The sequence below is a fragment of the Adiantum capillus-veneris genome, chromosome 18, assembly GCF_014529385.1.
Source record: "Adiantum capillus-veneris isolate H3 chromosome 18, ASM1452938v2, whole genome shotgun sequence".
Taxonomy (NCBI): Eukaryota; Viridiplantae; Streptophyta; class Polypodiopsida; order Polypodiales; family Pteridaceae; genus Adiantum; species Adiantum capillus-veneris.
Window position 1 is genome coordinate 150,027,863 of NC_140948.1, and position 18,779 is coordinate 150,046,641.

The 18,779-nt window shown below is 47.9% G+C and overlaps 1 protein-coding gene across 1 annotated transcript in view; it reads left to right on the forward strand.

The window, feature by feature from the left end:
* The window catches only part of LOC147436633 (Peptidase C78, ubiquitin fold modifier-specific peptidase 1/ 2), a 169,980-nt gene that overhangs the window by 98,178 nt on the left and 53,023 nt on the right, over window positions 1-18,779 (forward strand). Inside the window, exons 6-7 of the mRNA XM_086489473.1 lie at window positions 6,142-6,232; window positions 6,338-6,457. Of these exons, the coding sequence (XP_086345599.1) occupies window positions 6,142-6,232; window positions 6,338-6,457 (211 nt within the window). The remainder of the gene's footprint in view (window positions 1-6,141; window positions 6,233-6,337; window positions 6,458-18,779) is intronic.

Below are 18,779 nucleotides of genomic sequence, written 5' to 3' on the forward strand. Positions count from 1 at the left end.
TAGCCAACCATCTTGCCAAACACAATCTCCCAGAGAGGGAAGTGTGCTAGTGACCAAAGGCAGAAGTGGTTGAACGTTATAGTGCATCAATCATAACTGTCCATGGCTGAGACTGCTGTGCAAGAGTAGGCAATAACATGGCCTTCCTTGCTAAGGCATGGCGGTCAAGGTCCAAAATATTCAACCCCCTAAAACGTTTCGACGTGCAAAGCTTCTCCATTGATAACAAACGGAGGCCTTTCTTGTGAGAAGTAGTGCGCCACAAATGAGATACTATATTAGACATAAGCGAGGAGAGGCGAGGAGGAGGCCAATGCAACAACGGCAAGTAAAAGTGAACATATACCATCATGATGCTCTGAAAAATACAAAGTCGAACCTGTAACGACCATGTAGATCGTTTCCAATAGTGCAATTTTACATTGAGGCGTTGCATGGCCCAATCCACTTGCGGAGTATAGGTTACCTGCCAGCCAATAGGATACCCCAAGTGTCTGACAACCACATGCAGATCAAGAATTTTGATGGGCCACAAAAGAGTATGCCAATCACATGCACTAAGGGGCAAGAGTTTGAATTTCCGGAAGTTAACCTTAAGGCCTGCTACCAGACTGAATTCATTCATCTCTCGTACATCATCCTAGTTGTTGCGGGGCATGAACAATGAGTCATTGGCATAAGCTTGCCCAATAAAGTCATTCCCAGAGGGTAACTTCAACCCATGGAGACGACCGAGCAAAGTCTAGTGATCCAAATGCACCAATAAGGGGTGAGTGGCAATGGCATACAACAAGGCACTGAGTGGGCAACCTTGCCTGATTGAGCATTCAAGAGGCCAAGGTTGAGTCAACTCACCATCAAGAAGGCCTGACGATGTACTTTGAGTATACAAAAAATACAACATTGGCTAACTTTGGACCGAATCCAAGGGCCCGCATTGTAGCGGCTATGAAATCTGTTGCTAAATTGGCTTTATTTGACAAAAGATAATTCTAAAGAATTATTGGATTTATAAGTGAGAGGGTTTTCTCGCTTGGAACAACATGAAAAATAATTCTAAATGAATATTGGAATTTTAAGTGAGAGGGTTTTTCTCACTGGAGACATCCGAGTACAGAGTATTCCTAGTGCGTCATTCAAAGTAATGCTGGGAGCACTGAGAACGGGAATATCTGTAAGGCCACCAGGAACGGGTACTTCTGATGCGTCACATTGGATGGGTGACAGGGAGCATCGGAAAGAAGTATCCGACCATCCGGGAACGGACATCTCTGATGCGTCATAGGATGGGTGACATAGAGCATTGTGAAGGAGATTGTACCGTAAGTTCGGTAGGAAAGGACTAGGTGATGGGTATTCTTGATGTGTCACAAGGTGGGTGACGGGTGCATCGGAAAGGGAATATCCATAGTCATTCGGAAATTCCGAACTGTGTTAGAATTGTGCACAAGGAAAAGCAAGCACTTGAATGAAGATGGGTTCAGAGGAAACTTTGAGGAAAAACAGATGCTTTGTGAGAAAGCGGGATTGCTTTTTGGGAAAGCAGATGCTTTCCCGCGCGGAAGTCTATGTCTGCATTGCAACTGTGCGTGTGATTGCATCCAGGGACGCCTGGAAAGTGCTGTGAAAGCATTGTTTTTAACTTATAAGGTTCTATTGAGTTTTTGGGCAGATTCAGACTATTTTTAAAATACGCCGGCCGCCCATTTAACAAGTGGGCAGCCATCTGATAAATAAGGCCACAGATCAGCAAGCGTTTCTCTCTCTTTTTCTGGCAGAACAACAAAAAAGAAAAAGAATTTTTTTTTTTTGAAAAAAGAAACGATTTTTTTTTTGGAAAAAAATGAAAAAAAAAAACGGCCGCGATCTCTACGCGAGCAGCTATTCGTACCCGTGGCTAGGAGCTATAAAAGCATCACATGCCCTCACTAGAGGGGAGGATCAGTTTTTGGAAGAAGGAGATGCTACTGCAAAGTTCACCCTTAAAAAAGACGAATGCCGGTGATGCCCATGATTGTCCCAAGTGTACCCGATGTCGCCAAGACCCAGTGCAAGTTCCCTCGCGAAGAAGTGCATATGGAGCGTGTTTCCATCGCGACAAGTTGCCGTTTTTCTCTGTTTTCAGCCCATAAACGTCGTAGACGGGGCTGATTTACAAGAAGGAACCCGAGAACACACCTCTTTTGTGTGTAAGATTGGAAGAGAGGATTTTCTATGTAGAGATCTCTTCTGGGGAATTGCTTTTTCGAGAACCGAGTTGCATTTTGAGCGTCGAGACTTTGAAGGTAACGATTTTCATGTTATGATCTCTAAGTATTTGTTTGCAGTGTACTTCCTCTTAGTGAGGGAGTAGGAGCAGAGGAAGGCATGAGCCTCTGCAGGAGAAAGCGCTCTGAGGAACTAGAGCCAGATCAGCCCAAGGGTTTCGTACCCGAGTTTGGGAAGTAGATCCACGGATCCGAGAATGATACTCTCTTGAGTTGTGATCCGGAAGTTGGGATTCCCAAGTAAGGACTTCGTGTCCGAGAAAGCAGAGTTGTTCTACGGGAAGAGGACTCTGGAAACAGAGTTGGAAAAGAGAGTTGCAGGGATGTCATGCCCTGAGTCTGGAAGGTGAGATCCAGAGGCAAGAACCGTGGTTCTCAAGGATTTAAAATAAGGAACAGAAGTTCCTTGGAATAGGGTTTTGCCCTAGGAATCAGAAGCTGAGGCTTCCGGGAACCATCAAGTCTTATTCTAGAACGAACGTGGTAATACGTTCGGTTCGAGTGCTTGTATAGACTTCTCCTCAGTAATGAAGATACTATTACGGGGGGACCAGCCCATCTTCTGGTCCCAGTACTGTGTCGATCTTCTCTCTCTCTCTCTCTCTCTCTCTCTCTCTCTATCTACTTCTCTCTATATCCTTTGGCTTCAGTAATAAGTGATAAAGTCTATTTATCCGAATGTATTTTATATTGTTATGCGCTCCCGTTTGTGACAAAGTCCCACTGCACCGTATCAAAGGCCTTTTCCATGTCTACCTGCATTACGAGTACATCCTGGTGGGTATATTTGGTGTATTCCATTCCAATCAATACATTAGCCAAGCTATCTAAAATTTGGCGACGAGGAATGAAGCCATATTGCGTCGAATGAATACCCGCAATAAGAGGTTCCTTGATACGATCAACAATCATTTTAGCCAAAATTTTATAAATAATCGGCATAAGAGTAATCGGTCGCCAATGTGAGAATTGCTCACAAAGCGCTTGTTTAGGCAACTATTTCAGCAAACCCTCTTTCCAATTTACAACGGCAAGTTTTGTTTAGACCAGTCAATATTAATCATGTAGGGAAAACCTTCTCTTAAAGGCTCCCAAAAAAATAAAGAATTCCACAATGAGCCCATCCCAACCAGGGAAACGCCATCGGTCTGAGAGCAAGTATTGCTGAGTGCAATTCGTTTTCAGTAAAATCCGCCTCCATTGCTAGAGCGTCTTGAGGCGAGATAATCGAATGCATTGTTAATAACAAAAGTCGGCATGCATGAAGAACTTGAGCAGATGCTGAAGGAGAACCCACGAAGACATTCCCAAAATGAAAACCATGGTATCCGCAAGCTCACGTTTTGAGGCTGTCCAAGAACCCGATGGGAGCATAACCTCTTAATGGTTTGAGAAGCCTTTGAATGGTGCAAATGCTTAAAAAACTGTTTCAAGGCACATCCCTTAGCGAGCATGAGTCTGTCCTTTGTCTAATTTACGTTTATCATCGTGATGCAGACATACCTCGGCCTGACACAAAGCTGTCGATTCACTCTCAGACAATGAACGTGTGTCAGCCAAGAGTTGGAGCTGCTGATAAACATGTTTGGCATCCTCAACATCGCCCCGTAATTGAAGCATGTAATGTTTGCCATAATCCTGAATTACACTTTGCACACGCAACAAAGCGGACCCACACACACTCTCTCTCTCTCTCTCTCTCTCACACACACACACACACACACACACACACCCACACCCAAATTCATCACATATTTCGTGGGTTTAGAGGGGTGAGGTGGGAAAGGTTTATTGGGAAGTGTCGGGAGTGGCTATTTGCTGTCTCTTGGTGGGTCCGCCCTGTCAAGTATTATGTCATCATCATTTGTAATCTCAAAAGATTTAGAGCACAAGATTAGTGTGTTGAGACATTCTCTGAGAGGTGTCGTCAATCGCCTTGTTGGATGCATCGACGTTTGAATCAAGATCCGGGAGTGGTTGAAGTGCAATCTAGCCACTTCGGATGAAAGTACATCATCCTACTGAGCAAAGGTATTTTCATTGCTGCTTTCTCATCACAGAATCTTTCCTCTAGAGCTGTGAGCCGCACTCCTCTCGCTTTCGGAGGCAGATTGATTTTTGTACATCAGTGGTATGCGGATTTTACGTTAGCTGCTTTCGAGGATAGATTCAAGGTCATGTAAACATTGCTTGGTTACGAGCAAACAGAACCAGTCCCTTAGTTCTTATGAGATGTGGCATCTGGTGAGGGATTTCCCTAGAGGGAGACAATAGAGATAGACTAGCCGTAGGAGGGGACAACCTTCACAACCACGGAAAACCTAGTAGAGTTTTTCATAGCAGCAGTTCCCCTGCACGACAACCTGATAGAGGTCAGTAGAGGGGCCAGAGTCAGTAGCAAAAGAGTGCTTAGCAGCAACATAGTGTTGATCAAACATAGAGATAGAGACAGAGACAGGCAGGTAGGCACAATCTATCCTTGTTTACAAATGGGTAGTGAGATAGAGGCTGGATGAGGTAGAACAGTCCCTAGACACACCTCCTAAGGAGAGGTTACCAGATCACGATTGAGAGGAAATTCCAGAGCAGTTGGACAGAGATAGAGCATCAGGACCAGCAGTTGGTGACACCTCAAGATCAGCGTGAGTTGCCCAAGGATAGGCCAGTTCAATAGGCTTTGGATTTCTTGGAGACTTAGTCACAATTATCTGTTATAGTAGAATTATTGGGGATGAGCAAAAGAGTCACTCTCCTCAGTTGGCAGAGGAGTTTGGCTATTCTGGAGGTTTTGCATCACCAGCAGATGTCCCAGTATCTGAGCGTTGGTCCAAGTTTCTCCTCAGTTGCTCTCTTGTTTTGGTTGGGACCCGCTTGTTGGTTCTAGAGCATTGGACGCCAGACGTTGATGTTGAGGAGTTTGATCAGCAGCAGTGGATTCTTCGGTTCCTAGGTACTCTCTTTTTCCAGTCACCTTTGGGACATCTATTAGGCTATCTTATTGGTGTAGCCGCTTGGTGGGGCCTGGTTATACCAGGCTCATTGGCTACGAAGATTGGTTCGCCACGATTGCAGGTGTACGTCTCTGGTGATACTCATTTCCCAGACACAGTACTACTTATTGATCCCCATGCAAGTTTTGTCTGCAACACCTAGTGGTGAGCGATCGTCCAGATCAGTGCTGTAAATGTCATGCTTTTGAGCAGATGGCTCTGAACTGCCCTACCGAGCATCCTCTTCGGCCTGAGCCTCAACACACCCCACCTCAGGGAGCTTCGGAGGGTTGGCAGAGAGCAACTTGCGGTCATACTTTTCGGTTGCAAGGGCCTCCTTCGGCACCACTGCCGCCACCTGAACAGGCCATACCCCCTACTGGCTCTAAGGTTTCAACTACTCCACCGGACTAGCCTTTACAGGATATACCATCTACCTCCCGGTACCCACCACTGGCACCACAAGCACCTTGATAACCACATGAAGAAATGTTATAGAGTGGATGTGGATGATTTTGGAGGCATAGCCTAGAGTTGCATAGTCCCTTGACTTTTGTGAGCTGCTACAGGAGGTTTTTATAGCGGACGCTTTATATCAGCCAGATACATAAGCAGTGGACATTGTGGTTTTCACTACATCGCCTGAGGTGGACAGAGCTGTGGGCGGATTTATGTAGGCTTATCTCGATATGTATCTTGTGGTTTGTTTTGGTATTTTTCACCAGGATCTCATTGTATATCTTTCAAAGTTTTTCCCATATCTCTTGTGTATAGACCTGTGGTCGATTTTATGTAATGCAAATGGTTAAAACCCCACTTTTTGCTGAAAAAAAGGAGTTCATACACTTGTCCTTAAATTCTTGTTCATTCTGGGTTTAATGCAGCTTTGTTCCTATACTTTCTGTCCCCCCGGTTTTATTCATCCCATCTCATGTATCTATAATGTCAGCTATGGTGAATCAGAATTCAGTACTGGTGAGTTCTTGTAATTTTGTTGTTTGAAAATTTGGTGTTTGTGGTCTTTCAAAGCAGAAATTTTCCAAGTAGAACTTCATTGGGTGTTTTATTATGGTATTGCAGTAGAACGCAGGCGATTGCTGCATAAAAGGTTGAACTTGCCCTTGGATCGTCCTTTGTTGCGTGTGGCTAATGCATTGTCTTTTTCGCCAGTTGAGGTTGTGCCAGAAGGCCCAAAACAAGGTAGCTTGTTCAACCTGTATCAAGGACTCATTTATAACTGAGTATACAAGTGTGTGCATGCACACGGGTGTTATATTATAAACTTTTTCCTGTTGAGTGTTTTGTTGAGCTGTTTTTTGAAGTGAATTCTGCTCTCAAGTACAGTGCCCTCTCCTTCTTTAGGGCATATTTTCTCTCAAGTGAAGAATCCACTCTTTGTTCAGGCTTAAACCGTTACTAGCTATTTTAGCTAATTATCAATAGACACTTTAGTTTGTGCACATTTCTCAATTTCTGTACATAGATTTTTTAAAAGTGGTATGGATGTTTCTGATGTGCCATAAATAGTAAGGCATTGTGTGATAAAAATCGAATAGTTTGGGCATTTAGTAGGCCAAATATTAAGTAGATGGGAGCACAAGCACATAATGAAGATGGGTTCCTCTGACCACAAAAGCAGGTAGTTTAAACAGTAAGGTTGTTTTTTGTGGACATGCCCGCGTGAATCTACACCCAGCTCACGGACAAGTTTGTATGAACATATGCCACGATATACTAACCTTTTGATCGGTTGTGCTAGGTCAAAAATGACATGTTGCTCAGTATTTTGAATTTTAAGTGTTTTAATGGGCTTGAACAGTGTTTGGAAACTTGGCCAATTTCCTCAGCTTTACACCCCCGCCCCCGGTTTGGGCTGATTTGTCTCTTCCATAGCAAGAGACACAGATGGAGGCTCTTGCTCCGCCCGAGAGGGATTCAGATGAAGTCCCCTTGCTCGACCTTGCAAAGCCCACCATCCAATCTGCTCTATCGCCGACGGAGCAAGTGAGCCTTGCAGCAGAGGTGGAGCGCCTCCAAGCCATCTTTGTCATTTGCAAGATTATTGGCACCTGGCCTAGTAGAGGCAAGGTGCTCGATCTCCTCGAGGCCCGCCTTCTTGCGGAGGTGGGAAAGATTATTGATGTACAACTGCTCAGGCATGGCTACTACCTGATCCTGTTCGCAAGTCCCGAGATGGCTTCCAAGGGCATTTCAATGAGCCCGCTGGCCATCCGTGCAATCAGGGCTCATTTTCAACAGTGGTGCCATGGTTTCGACCCAGCTTTGCCCATTTCGGCCCGCTTCCCGGCCTGAGGGGAGAGTACCTCCCACTCTTATCTGGGATTGGTTCTGAGATTGGGACAATCCTGGAGACCCTGTGGACGCTAGCCTCAGTCGCTGCCAAGGCAGCAGGTATACCTACAGTACGCATTTTGGTTTGGGACACTCACACATCTCTCGAAGGTAGTCCTTCTATCTAGGGTGAGTGGTGGATGGTTCCACTATAGCGTGTAGTATTCGGGGATTTCGAACCAGTGCTTCATATGTAGACAGATGGATCATCTTGCGAAGGCGTGTCCTTGCAGGAGAACCTGACCCGCGCCACAGACTAAGCCTTCCAAGGCTGGGAGACACATCAGACAGAGACCTTGGGTATGTAGTGTAACAGGCTTGGACACTCCAAGCGAGAAATCAATAGCAACACATGAACAGAAACTTCATACTCACTGAACTTTAATCAGAGAGAGAGAGAGAGAGAGAGAGAGAGAGAGAGAGAGAGAGAGAGAGAGAGAGAGAGAGAGAGAGAGAGAGAGAGAGAGAGAGAGAGAGATAAAATGAAATGTTATATTAACGTCTTCAAAAGGCCAAAGTGACCTATGAGACCAGAAAGTTACAATGCGGTGGATCTGATACAAAGTGAGAGTCAGAGTAACAAGATGACAACAATGACAAAAATGAAATGACAAATGTCACAATAAAATACTATGGAATCCTAAACTACTAGGTGTGAACAACAGCTAGCTGGGATAGCTAGATCACAAGAGATCCAGCATCGGTCGTCGCTGGCGGATCTCATCAATCTCCTCCATGGTCAGTAGTCTGACTGGGCGTCGTGCATGTCGAGCCAAAGTAATCTGAATCCTCTGATGCAGCCTCCACCGTTGCTGTGTAGTCCTCCGCAGTCGTGGGCGTCTGGATCTTCCCAGCTCAGTCGCTCGGTCGATCAGTGTGCCTCTGGTGTGAGACGACAAGCTCTGCTGTGGTAGTAACTCCTCCGGGTGTCCAGTGGCAGCTCTAAAGAAATCTGTGATCTGTCTTTGGGACAGGCTAGCCTCTCCTCTCATCAGGCTCTCTCTGTGTCTACGTAGCTCGAGCAAAAACAAACCCAAGCATCTCTGATCCTCGTACTGCATGACTCTGGAGAATGGTCCAAAGCCCTCTCTGAACAAGCAATGGAAGCGGCCTCGTATCTCGTAGTAGACGGGGCAGTGGCATGTGTAGTGCAACTAAGTCTCAGGTTCGATGTCACATAGGGGGCATGTCCTGGCCTTTGCTGGTACTCCGCTGTATCTGCCAGTCTCGAGTCTCGATCTGCAGCTGGTGTGAAGATGTACGTATCTGGCCGATAGCACATCGTATCCCATGAGACAAGTGGGTGTCCATGTATCTGGGCCTCGTCACAAAGCCATCGACCGTAAGCTCGAGGAGATGCTCTCTGTAGAAAGCCATCTGCGTGCCCAGCTCCTGTGCTGGGTGTATCCATGTCCTCCTGGTGTCTAGCCGATTCAAGTCCTGGCGGATGAGCCTGGTGATCCCGGATTGTGTAAGAGTCAGAGAGGGTGCATCCAGTGAGTACTGGAACGGAGGCAATCTGTCTATGCTGAACCCATGCGCCTAAAACCATGATGTCATCTCCCATACCAGCATGTTGTATCTCCCTGCATGGGTAACTGTCGAGAGGACTCAAGTGCAAGGCGGGCATATCTGTCTTTGGGAAGTTCCCACATGCGGTGTATGAAGGAGACCGATCTGGTGAGCGCCTCAACCACTAGTGGGGGGGCAGCTAGTTTTGCTCGAACAATAGCACTTGGTACTGAGGCCTTGGCTCTAATGAGCCGCGAGATCATAGAGACCAGAGGCTTCTCCATGTCTCCCCATCCATCACTACGGCCTGTCCTCCCGTGATGATCTAATGAAGGTCCCCAGATCTCAGCTCCATAAAGCAATGCAGAAGCCACCAGATTGTCAAAGAGCCAGAGCTTCATCCTAGGCTCCTGAAACTGAACCTGTGAACACATCCTTTCCAATCTACCCAATGCTGAATGGGCTCTGGTCATTCTCGTCTCTGCTGCCCTCCTCAATGAAAATGCTGGCCCACTAAAAACCACTCTGAGGTAAGTGTACGCATCTGTATACTCCACAGTCTCCTGGCCGTATGTGAATGCTGGCGCTGACCTGCTGATCCACTGTGGGGTGGTATTAAATACGATGACCTTGGTTTTACCAAGGTTGATGGACAAACCACTTTCATGAGCAAACCTATTCAAAGCATCCAAGTAACGTTGCATCCCCTCCGGAGAGTTGGAGATCAATACAATATCATCAGCATATAACAATAATGGAATCCATGTCCCTGCCAGCTGTGCACCTCTATCACCATCTCTCTCAATGTAGTCAGAAACCTCATCCACATACATACCAAATAGAGAAGGAGAGAGCGGGCAGCCCTGCTTCACCCCAATAGTGGAGTGAATCGGTGTGGATAGACCCTCTGAGGTGCGTACCAGCCCCACTACTGACTTGTATAATGCCATGACCCCCCAAATGAGCTCTGTGGGTACTCCCATCTGCTATAATCTGCGCATCAATCTATCTCTAGGCACTGTGTCAAATGCTTTGCGGAAATCCACAAAGCTACAATAGATCCGTCTCCCAGCGATCTACCCTCCTCAATGATGGCTCTGAGTGTCAAGATATGGTCAAGAGTAGAAAGACCCCTCCTGAACCCTGCCTGCCCGGCTGCGCGTATCCCCTCCCTCTCTGCCCATCTACTCAGCTGCTGCTCAAGAATAGATGCGTACAACCGTGCCAATGTGTGTCCAATCATGATAGTGTGATAATTCCCAGGCTCCATAGGGTTTCCCGACTTGAAGATAGGTACGATAGTAGATAGGCTCCAAGTATCAGGCAAGCCCTCATGGCACAGTTAAACATCACTGCTAGAAGCTCTGCTAGTAGATCTTTGGCATGTGTGAAATGATCAGCCACTAAACCATCATAATCGTATGCTCTCCCAGTCCTCATCTTGTCAATGGCCTTCCTCACCATCTCCGCGGTGAAAAAAGCACATGTGTGTGGGCATGGATCGGGAGGGTCGGGAAGGGGGGGCTGCTCAGGAACTGTGTACAGAGATGATGCGTACCGGCCCCAGTCCTCTGTAGAAGTGATGGTGGGGGGGGGGGAGAGTGCTCCTGAAAGAGTTGCCATGCCTCACGTGAGTCCTGACTCAAGAACAGCTATATAGATCCTGCTCTAGCCGAGCCAAAAATGCCCTCTTCTTCCACCCCACTAGGCGTTAGAAGTCAATCTGTGACTGTCTGTGAGTGATGTCCCGCAAAAGCACCTCCCTATGAAGTCTAGCTCTAGTGTCCCGACATTCCTCATCATACCAATGTTCTCGGGCATGCTCCCCGAACGGCGTCTCTGCTCAAGCTGGGTATGTGGGTATGCCTCTGCTGCTGCATCATGTAGTGTCTGTGTCAATATAGTAGTAAGCTTCTCTAGAGGTCGCCCTGGCTCCTCTTTTCATAGGCGTCTGTAGATCCCATCTATGTATACAGAGTCTGTCTCCCGCGTGAAGGTGTAGCGAGTAAGGGCTGCTGTCCATAGCTTGTGTGCTACATTAAACTGAAAAGAGATGGTCATTGACACAAGAGCATGATCCACTGCCACACCAACAGCTCTGGGTCCAACCGTGAGATCCTGGATACTAGAGATGAGGCTCGGCTGTGTCATTGTGCTGGCTCCATGTCTGTGTGGAAAGCATGTAAAACCCCCTGAGGCGAGAAATCTCTGTAGGCCATTTAAGATGGCCAATCCATGTGCAGTCCCCATGTCTATCAAGTGTCGTCCATACTCAGTGTGTTCTCCATCTTGTGATAGTCTGGATAGGCCTGTCTCTGCAGGATCCAGCTCTCTCAGCATCTCCTCTGGAGTATCATAAAATACTGTCTGATGATGGGCAGTCCTAGCATTGAAATCCCCTAGAATGATGATGTCACCATCTCTAGAGAACTCCCATATGTCATCATCCAAATAGAGAAAGGGACTGCACATGGAAGACAGACAGACAGAGAGAGAGAGAGAGAGAGAGAGAGAGAGAGAGAGAGAGAGAGAGAGAGAGAGAGAGAGAGAGAGAGAGAGAGAGAGAGAGAGAGAGAGAGAGAGAGAGAGAGAGAGAGAGAGAGAGAGAGAGAGAGAGAGAGAGAGAGAGAGAGAGAGAGAGAGAGAGAGAGAGAGAGAGAGAGAGAGATGAAATGAAATGTTATATTAACGTCTTCAAAAGGCCAAAGTGACCTATGAGACCAGAAAGTTACAATGTGGTGGATTTCATACAAAGTCAGAGGTACAAGATGACAAAATGACAAAATAAAATACTATGGAATCCTAGACTGCTAGGTGTGGACTAAGCAGCTAAAACAGCTAGCTGGGATAGCTAGATCACAGGAGATCTAACATCGGTCGCTGGCGGATCTCATCAATCTCCTCCATGGTCAGTAGTTTGACCGGGCGTCGTGCATGTCGAGCCAAAGTGATTCGAATCCTCTGATGCAGCCTCTGTCGATGTTGTGTAGTCCTCCGCAGTCGTGGGCGTCTGGATCTCCCTAGCTCAGTCGCTCGGTCGATCAGTATGCCTCTGGTGTAAAGCGACGAGCTCTCCTGTGGTAGTAACTCCTCCGGGTGTCCAGTGGCAGCTCTAAAGAAGTCTGTGATCTATCTCTGAGACTGGCTAGTCTTTCCTCTCATCAAGCTCTTTGTGTGTCTGCGCAGCTCGAGCAAAAACAAACCCAGGCATCTCTGATCCTCGTACCGCATGACTCTAGATAATGGTCCAAAGCCCTCTCTGAACAAGAATGGAAGCGGCCTCGTATCTCGTAGTAGACGGGGCAGTGCCATGTGTAGTGCAACTCTATCTCAGGCTCGATGTCACACAGGGGGCTTGTCCTGGCCTCTGCGGATACTACACTGTATCTCCCTGTCTCGATTCACCGCTGGTGTGAAGATGTGCGTATTTGGCCAATAGCACATCGTATCCCATGAGACAGGTGAGTGTCCATATATCTGGGCCTCGTCACAAAACCATCCTCTGTAAGCTGGAGGAGATGCTCTTTGTAGAAAGCCATCTTCCTGCCTAGCTCTTGTACTGGTTGTATCCATCTCCTCTTGGTATCTAGCTGAGTCAAGTCCTGGCGAATGAGCCTTGTGATCTCGGACTGTGTAAGAGTCAGAGAGGGCGCATCTAGTGAGTACTGGAAAGGAGGCAATCTGTCTATGCTGAACCCATGCGCTTGAAACCATGACGTCATCTCCCCATACCAGCATGTTGTATCTCCCTGCACGGCTAATTGTCGAGAGGACTCAAGTGCAAGGCATGCATATCTGTCTCTGGAAAGTTCCCATATGCGGTGTATGAAGGAGACAAACCTGGTGAGCGCCTCAACCACCAGTGGGGAGGCAGCCAGCTCTGCTCGCATAATAGCACGTGGTATTGAAGTCTTGGCCCTAATGAGCCGCGAGATCATAGAGACCAGAGGCTTCTCCATGCCCCCCCATCCATCACTGCGGCCTCTCCTCCCGTGATGGTCCAGTGAAGGTCCCCAAATCTCAGCTCCATAGACCAATACAGAAGCGACCAAAGTGTCAAAGAGCCAGAATTTGGTCCGAGGCTTCTGAAACTGAAGCTTTGAACACATCCTTTCCAATTTACCCAATGCTGCATGGGCTCTGGTCAATCTAGTCTCTGTTGCCCTCAATGAAAATGCTGGCCCACTAAAAACCACTCCAAGGTAAGTGTAAGCATCTGTATACTCCACCTTCTCCTGTCCGTATGTGAAGGCGGGCGCTGACCTCCTGATCCACCGTGGGGTGGTATTAAATACGATGACCTTGGTTTTACCAAGGTTGACGGACAAACCACTTTCTTGGGCAAACCTATGCAAAGCATCCAAGCGACATTGCATCCCCTCTGGAGAGTCAGAAATCAAAACATTATCATCAGCATATAACAATAGTGGAATCCATGTCCCCGCCAGCTGTGCACCTCCATCACCATCTCTCTCAATGTAGTCAGAAACCTCATCTACATACATACCGAATAGAGTAGGAGAGAGCGGGCAGCCTTGCTTCACCCCAATAGTGGAGTAAAACGGTGTGGATAGACCCTCTGGGGTGCGTACATGTCCCACTACTGACCTGTATAAGCCATGACCCCCCAAATGAGCTCTGTGGGTACTCCCATCTGCTGTAATCCGTGCATGAATCTCGCTCTGGGCACTGTGTCAAATGCTTTACGGAAATCCACAAAGCTGCAATAGATCCGTCTCCCACGGGATCTGCCTTACTCAATGATGGCTCTGAGTGTCAAGATATGGTCAAGAGTAGAAAAACCCCTCTTGAAACCTGCCTGCCCAGCTGCGCGCATCCCCTCTCTCTCTGCCCATCTACTCAGCTGCTGCTCAAGAATAGATGCGTACAACCATGCAATGTGTGTCCCAATCATGATAGTGCGATAGTTCCCAGGCTCCATTGGGTCTCCCGACTTGAAGATAGGTACAATAGTAGATAGGCTCCAGGTATCAGGCAAGCCCTCACACATGGCACGGTTAAACATAACTGCTAGAAGCTCTGCTAGTAAGTCTCTGGCATGCATGAAATGCTCAGCTACTAAGCCATCATGATCATATGCTCTCCTAGTCTTCATCCTGTCAATGGCCTTTCTCACCATCTCAGCGGTGAAAAAAACACATGTGTGCGGGCATGGATCGGGGGGGTCGGGAAGGGGGGGCTGCTTAGGAACTGTGTACAAAGATGATGCATACTGGCCCCAGGACTCTGTAGAAGTGATGGCGGGGGGGGGGGGGGGTGCTCATGAAAGAGCCTCCACGCCTCACGTGAGTCCTGACTCAAGAATAGCTGGTATAGATCCTGCTCTAGGCGAGCCAAAAATGCCCTCTTCTTCCGCCGCACTAGGCGTCGGAAGTCAATCTGTGACTGCTATGAGTGATGTTCCCCAAAAGCACCTCCCTCTGAAGTCTAGCTCTAGTGTCCCGGCATTCCTCATCATACCAGCTGTTATGGGGCATGTTCCCTGAACAGCGTCTCTGCTCAGGCTGGGTATGTGGGTATGCCTCTGTTGGTGCATCATGTAGTGTCTGTGTCAATATAGTAGTAAGCTCGTCCAGAGGTCGCCCTGGCTCCTCTGTGCACAGGCGTCTGGAGATCTTATCTATGTATACAGAGTCTGTCTCCCGGGTGAAGGTGTAGCGAGTAGGGGCTGCTGCCCGTAGCCTGTGTGCTACACTCAACTGAAAAGAAATGGTCAGCGATACAAGACAATGATCCATTGCCACACCAACAGGTCTGGGTCCAACCGTGATGTCTTGGATACTAGAGATGAGGCTCAGTTGTGCCATGACATAGTCCACTGTGCTGGCTCCATGTCTGTGTGGGAAGCATGTGAAGCCTCTCGAAGCAGGAAACCTCTGTAGGCCATTCAAGATGGCCAGTCCATACTCAGTATATTCCGCATCGTGTGATAGTCTGGACAGGCCCGTGTATACAACATCTAGCTCTCTGAGCATCTCCTCTGAAATATCATAAAACACTGTTTGGTGATGGGCAGTCCTAGCATTGAAGTCCCCTAGAATGATAATGTCACCATCTCTAGAGAACTCCCATATGTCATCATCCAAAATAGAAAAGGGGGACTGTCCTCTGGGTGATGCTTAGACCGACGTACTCGGGGGAAAGTAGCAAATAGCAACGTAGAGATATCTGCCTCTCTCTGCTTTCAATCTCTCCCACATGTACCTAGCCTGCTCATCCCTGTGGGCTATATGTATCAATGGCTGCAAATCCTCTCTAAATAACACTGCCACTCCCCCCGAGCCCCGTCCTCTGTGCTCTGAGCGTGTCTCCTGTTATAAGCTGTCTCCCATCTGTATCCACTGATGTGAGGCATGGATTGCCCAGGGGCCTGGTGTTTCTCAGAGTAAAAGATGATGTCTCTTCCAGTAAAGCTATCCTCAAAAGCACCCACATCAAGACGCATGGATCCATTACAGTTCCAGGCCGCCACTTTGAGTGTGGTCCCATAAGTCTCGCACCGTCATGTGGAGCGTCGCTCCAGTATTACTACTCTTCCATCTCGATAAAAGGCAATCTTGCCTTTTCCCCTTGCCGCTCTAATCTCCGGCATTACTTCCTGCATATGAGCGATCTGCAAGAGGGTAAGATCATCCCCGAGAAATATGCCCGTCTCTTTAAGAGTTGGCCTTTTCTTCTTCAAGGACTTCTTCGCTTCCATGGAGGGAAAACGGAGGATGAGTGCCCTTTCTTTTGAGGTTTCCCCACTGCTTCCATTTTTCTTATGTTGCCCACTCTCCAGGCTCTTGTGTGCGTCGGCTCATGAACCCCCATCAAGGCCATGAGTTCTTTTACCTCTTCATCCACGTTGCCTTTGTCTTTAAGACCCCAAATTCTCACATGTAAAGCGCGCACACGTCTTCTCTGCTCCTCCTCTAGTGTCTGATTAATGATAGTGGGTTTGACGTGGACGTTATCTCCTTGCCTTTTCCTTTCTTGGCCACCTCGATTCATTTCTCGGCTTCATCCGCCTTCTGCTGAGTTTTTGTAAGAACATCCACCCAAGAAGTCATCTCTTTGTGTTGCTCTTCTCCTTCTTTGATGGCCCGTACTTGCTCCTTGATAGTGTTGATTTCTTCGATTACTGAGGGTTGCATGCAATTCGCCCTCTGCCATTGTGTTGCTCGATCGTGCTTCGGCGAGATCTTTCTTGAGTGACGCAATCTCTTCGTCCTGAGTTGTCACTCTGTCTTCCAGTGCGTTTATCTTGCTTTCTTGGATCAGGACACGTCCTTCTAGCATTTTTATTGTGCCCAATACATTGCGGTTCATCTTGGTAATAGTCTCCGTCATTTCCTCTTTGCACTTTTGAATGGCATCCTCTAGGGGGTCGGCTTTATCACTCAGCTTTATCATGCTTAATCACTGTCCGGAAAAGAGCCACTAAGCGCACATATGCATCCACACTATGCATACATTGTCTCCCGCGTCAAGCATACATCCGCATCAAGCATTCCACGGCGGGTAAAGGTACAACCATAGCCCACTGCGGGCGTCAGCCTTAAAGCCAAAATAATGGAGGGGCCTTGCGTCCAATGTCCTGAACCCAAACCCGTCTAACGCTGTCTTGCATACACCACAAATCCGAACCTGTCCAAGCTGTCCCACACAACCAAAGCAGCCCTAGGTCTGCTCCTATTCTAGCTCCTGTAGGAGAATCAGCCTTTCTGATTTTTGTGATTTTTCTTTTTGCTTTTCGGTGGGCAGTGCTTCCCGTAGGGAAAATTAAAGCAAAGCAAAAAATTATAAAAAGAGAGAGAGAGAGAGAGAGAGAGAGAGAGAGAGAGAGAGAGAGAGAGAGAGAGAGAGAGAGAGAGAGAGAGAGAGAGATGAAATGTTATATTAACGTCTTCAAAAGGCCAGAGTGACCTATGAGACCAGAAAGTTACAATGTGGTGGATCTGATACAAAGTCAGAGTAACAAGATGACAAAAATGACAAAATGAAAAAATAAAGTACTATGGAATCCTGAACTGCTAGGTGTGAACTACGCAGCTAAACAGCTAGCTGGGATAGCTAGATCACAGGAGATCCAGCATCGATCGCTCGCAGATCTCATCAATCTCCTCCATGGTCAATAGTCTGACCGAGTGTCGTGCATGTCGAGCCAAAGTGATCCGAATCCTCTGATGCAGCCTCCGTCGATGCTGTGTAGTCCTCCGCAGTCGTGGGCGTGTGGATCTCCCCAGCTCCGTTGCTCGGTTGATCAGTGTGCCTCAGGTGTGAGGCGACGAGCTTTGCTGTGGTAGCAACTCCTCCGGGTGTCCAGTGGCAGCTCTAAAGAAGTCTATGATCCGTCTCTGAGATTGGCTAGCCTCTCCTCTCACCAGGATCTCTCTGTGTCTGCGTAGCTCGAGCAAAAACAAACCCAGGCATCTCTGATCCTCGTACCGCAGGACTCTAGAGAATGGTCCAAAGCCCTCTCTAAACAAGCAATGGAAGAGGCCTCGTATCTCATAGTAGACGGGGCAGTGGCATGTGTAGTGCAACTCTGTCTCAGGCTCGATGTCACATAGGAGGCATGTCCTGGCCTCTGCTGGTACTCCGCTGTATCTCCCAGTCTCGATATGCAGCTGGTGTGAGGATGTGCGTATCTGGCCAATAGCACATCGTATCCCATGAGACAAGTGGGTGTCCATGTATCTGGGCCTCGTCACAAAACCATCCTCCGCAAGCTGGAGGAGATGCTCTCTGTAGAAAGCCATCTTCGTGCCGAGCTCCTGCGCTGGCTGTATCCATGTCCTCTTGGTGTCTAGCTGAGTCAAGTCTTGGCGAATGAGCATGGTGATCTCGGACTGAGTAAGAGTCAGAGAGGGTGCACCCAGTGAGTACTGGAAGGGAGGCAATCTATCTATGCTAAACCCATGTGCCTGAAACCATGATGTCATCTCTCCATACCAGCATGCTGTATCTCCCTGCATGGCTAACTGTCGAGAGGACTCAAGTGCAAGGCGTGCATATCTGTCTCTGGGAAGTTCCCACATGCGGTGTATAAAGGAGACAGATCTGTTGAGCGCCTCAACGACTAGTGGGGAGGCAGCTATCTCTGCTCGTACAATAGCACGTGGTACTGAAGCCTTGGCTCTAATGAGCCTCGAGATCATACAGACGAGAGGCTTCTCCATGTCCCCCCATCCATCACTGCGGCCTGTCCTCCCGTGATGATCCAGTGAAGGTCCCCAAATCTCAGCTCCATAAAGCAATGGAGAAGCCACCAAAGTGTCAAAGAGCCAGAGCTTCGTGCGAGGCTCCTGAAACTCAACCTGTGAACACATCCTTTCCAATCTACCTAATGCTGCATGGGCTCTGGTCAATCTAGTCTCTGCTGCCCTCTTCAATGAAAATTCTGGCCCACTAAATACCACTCCAAGGTAAGTGTAAGCATCTGTATACTCCACCTTCTCCTGGCCGTATGTGAATGCTGGCGCTGACCTCCTGATCCAGTGTGGGGTGGTATTAAATACCATGACCTTGGTTTTACCAAGGTTGATGGACAAACCACTTGCCTGGGCAAACCTATGCAAAGCATCCAAGTGACGTTGGATCCCCTCCGGAGAGTCAGAGATCAACACAATATCATCAGCATATAACAATAGTG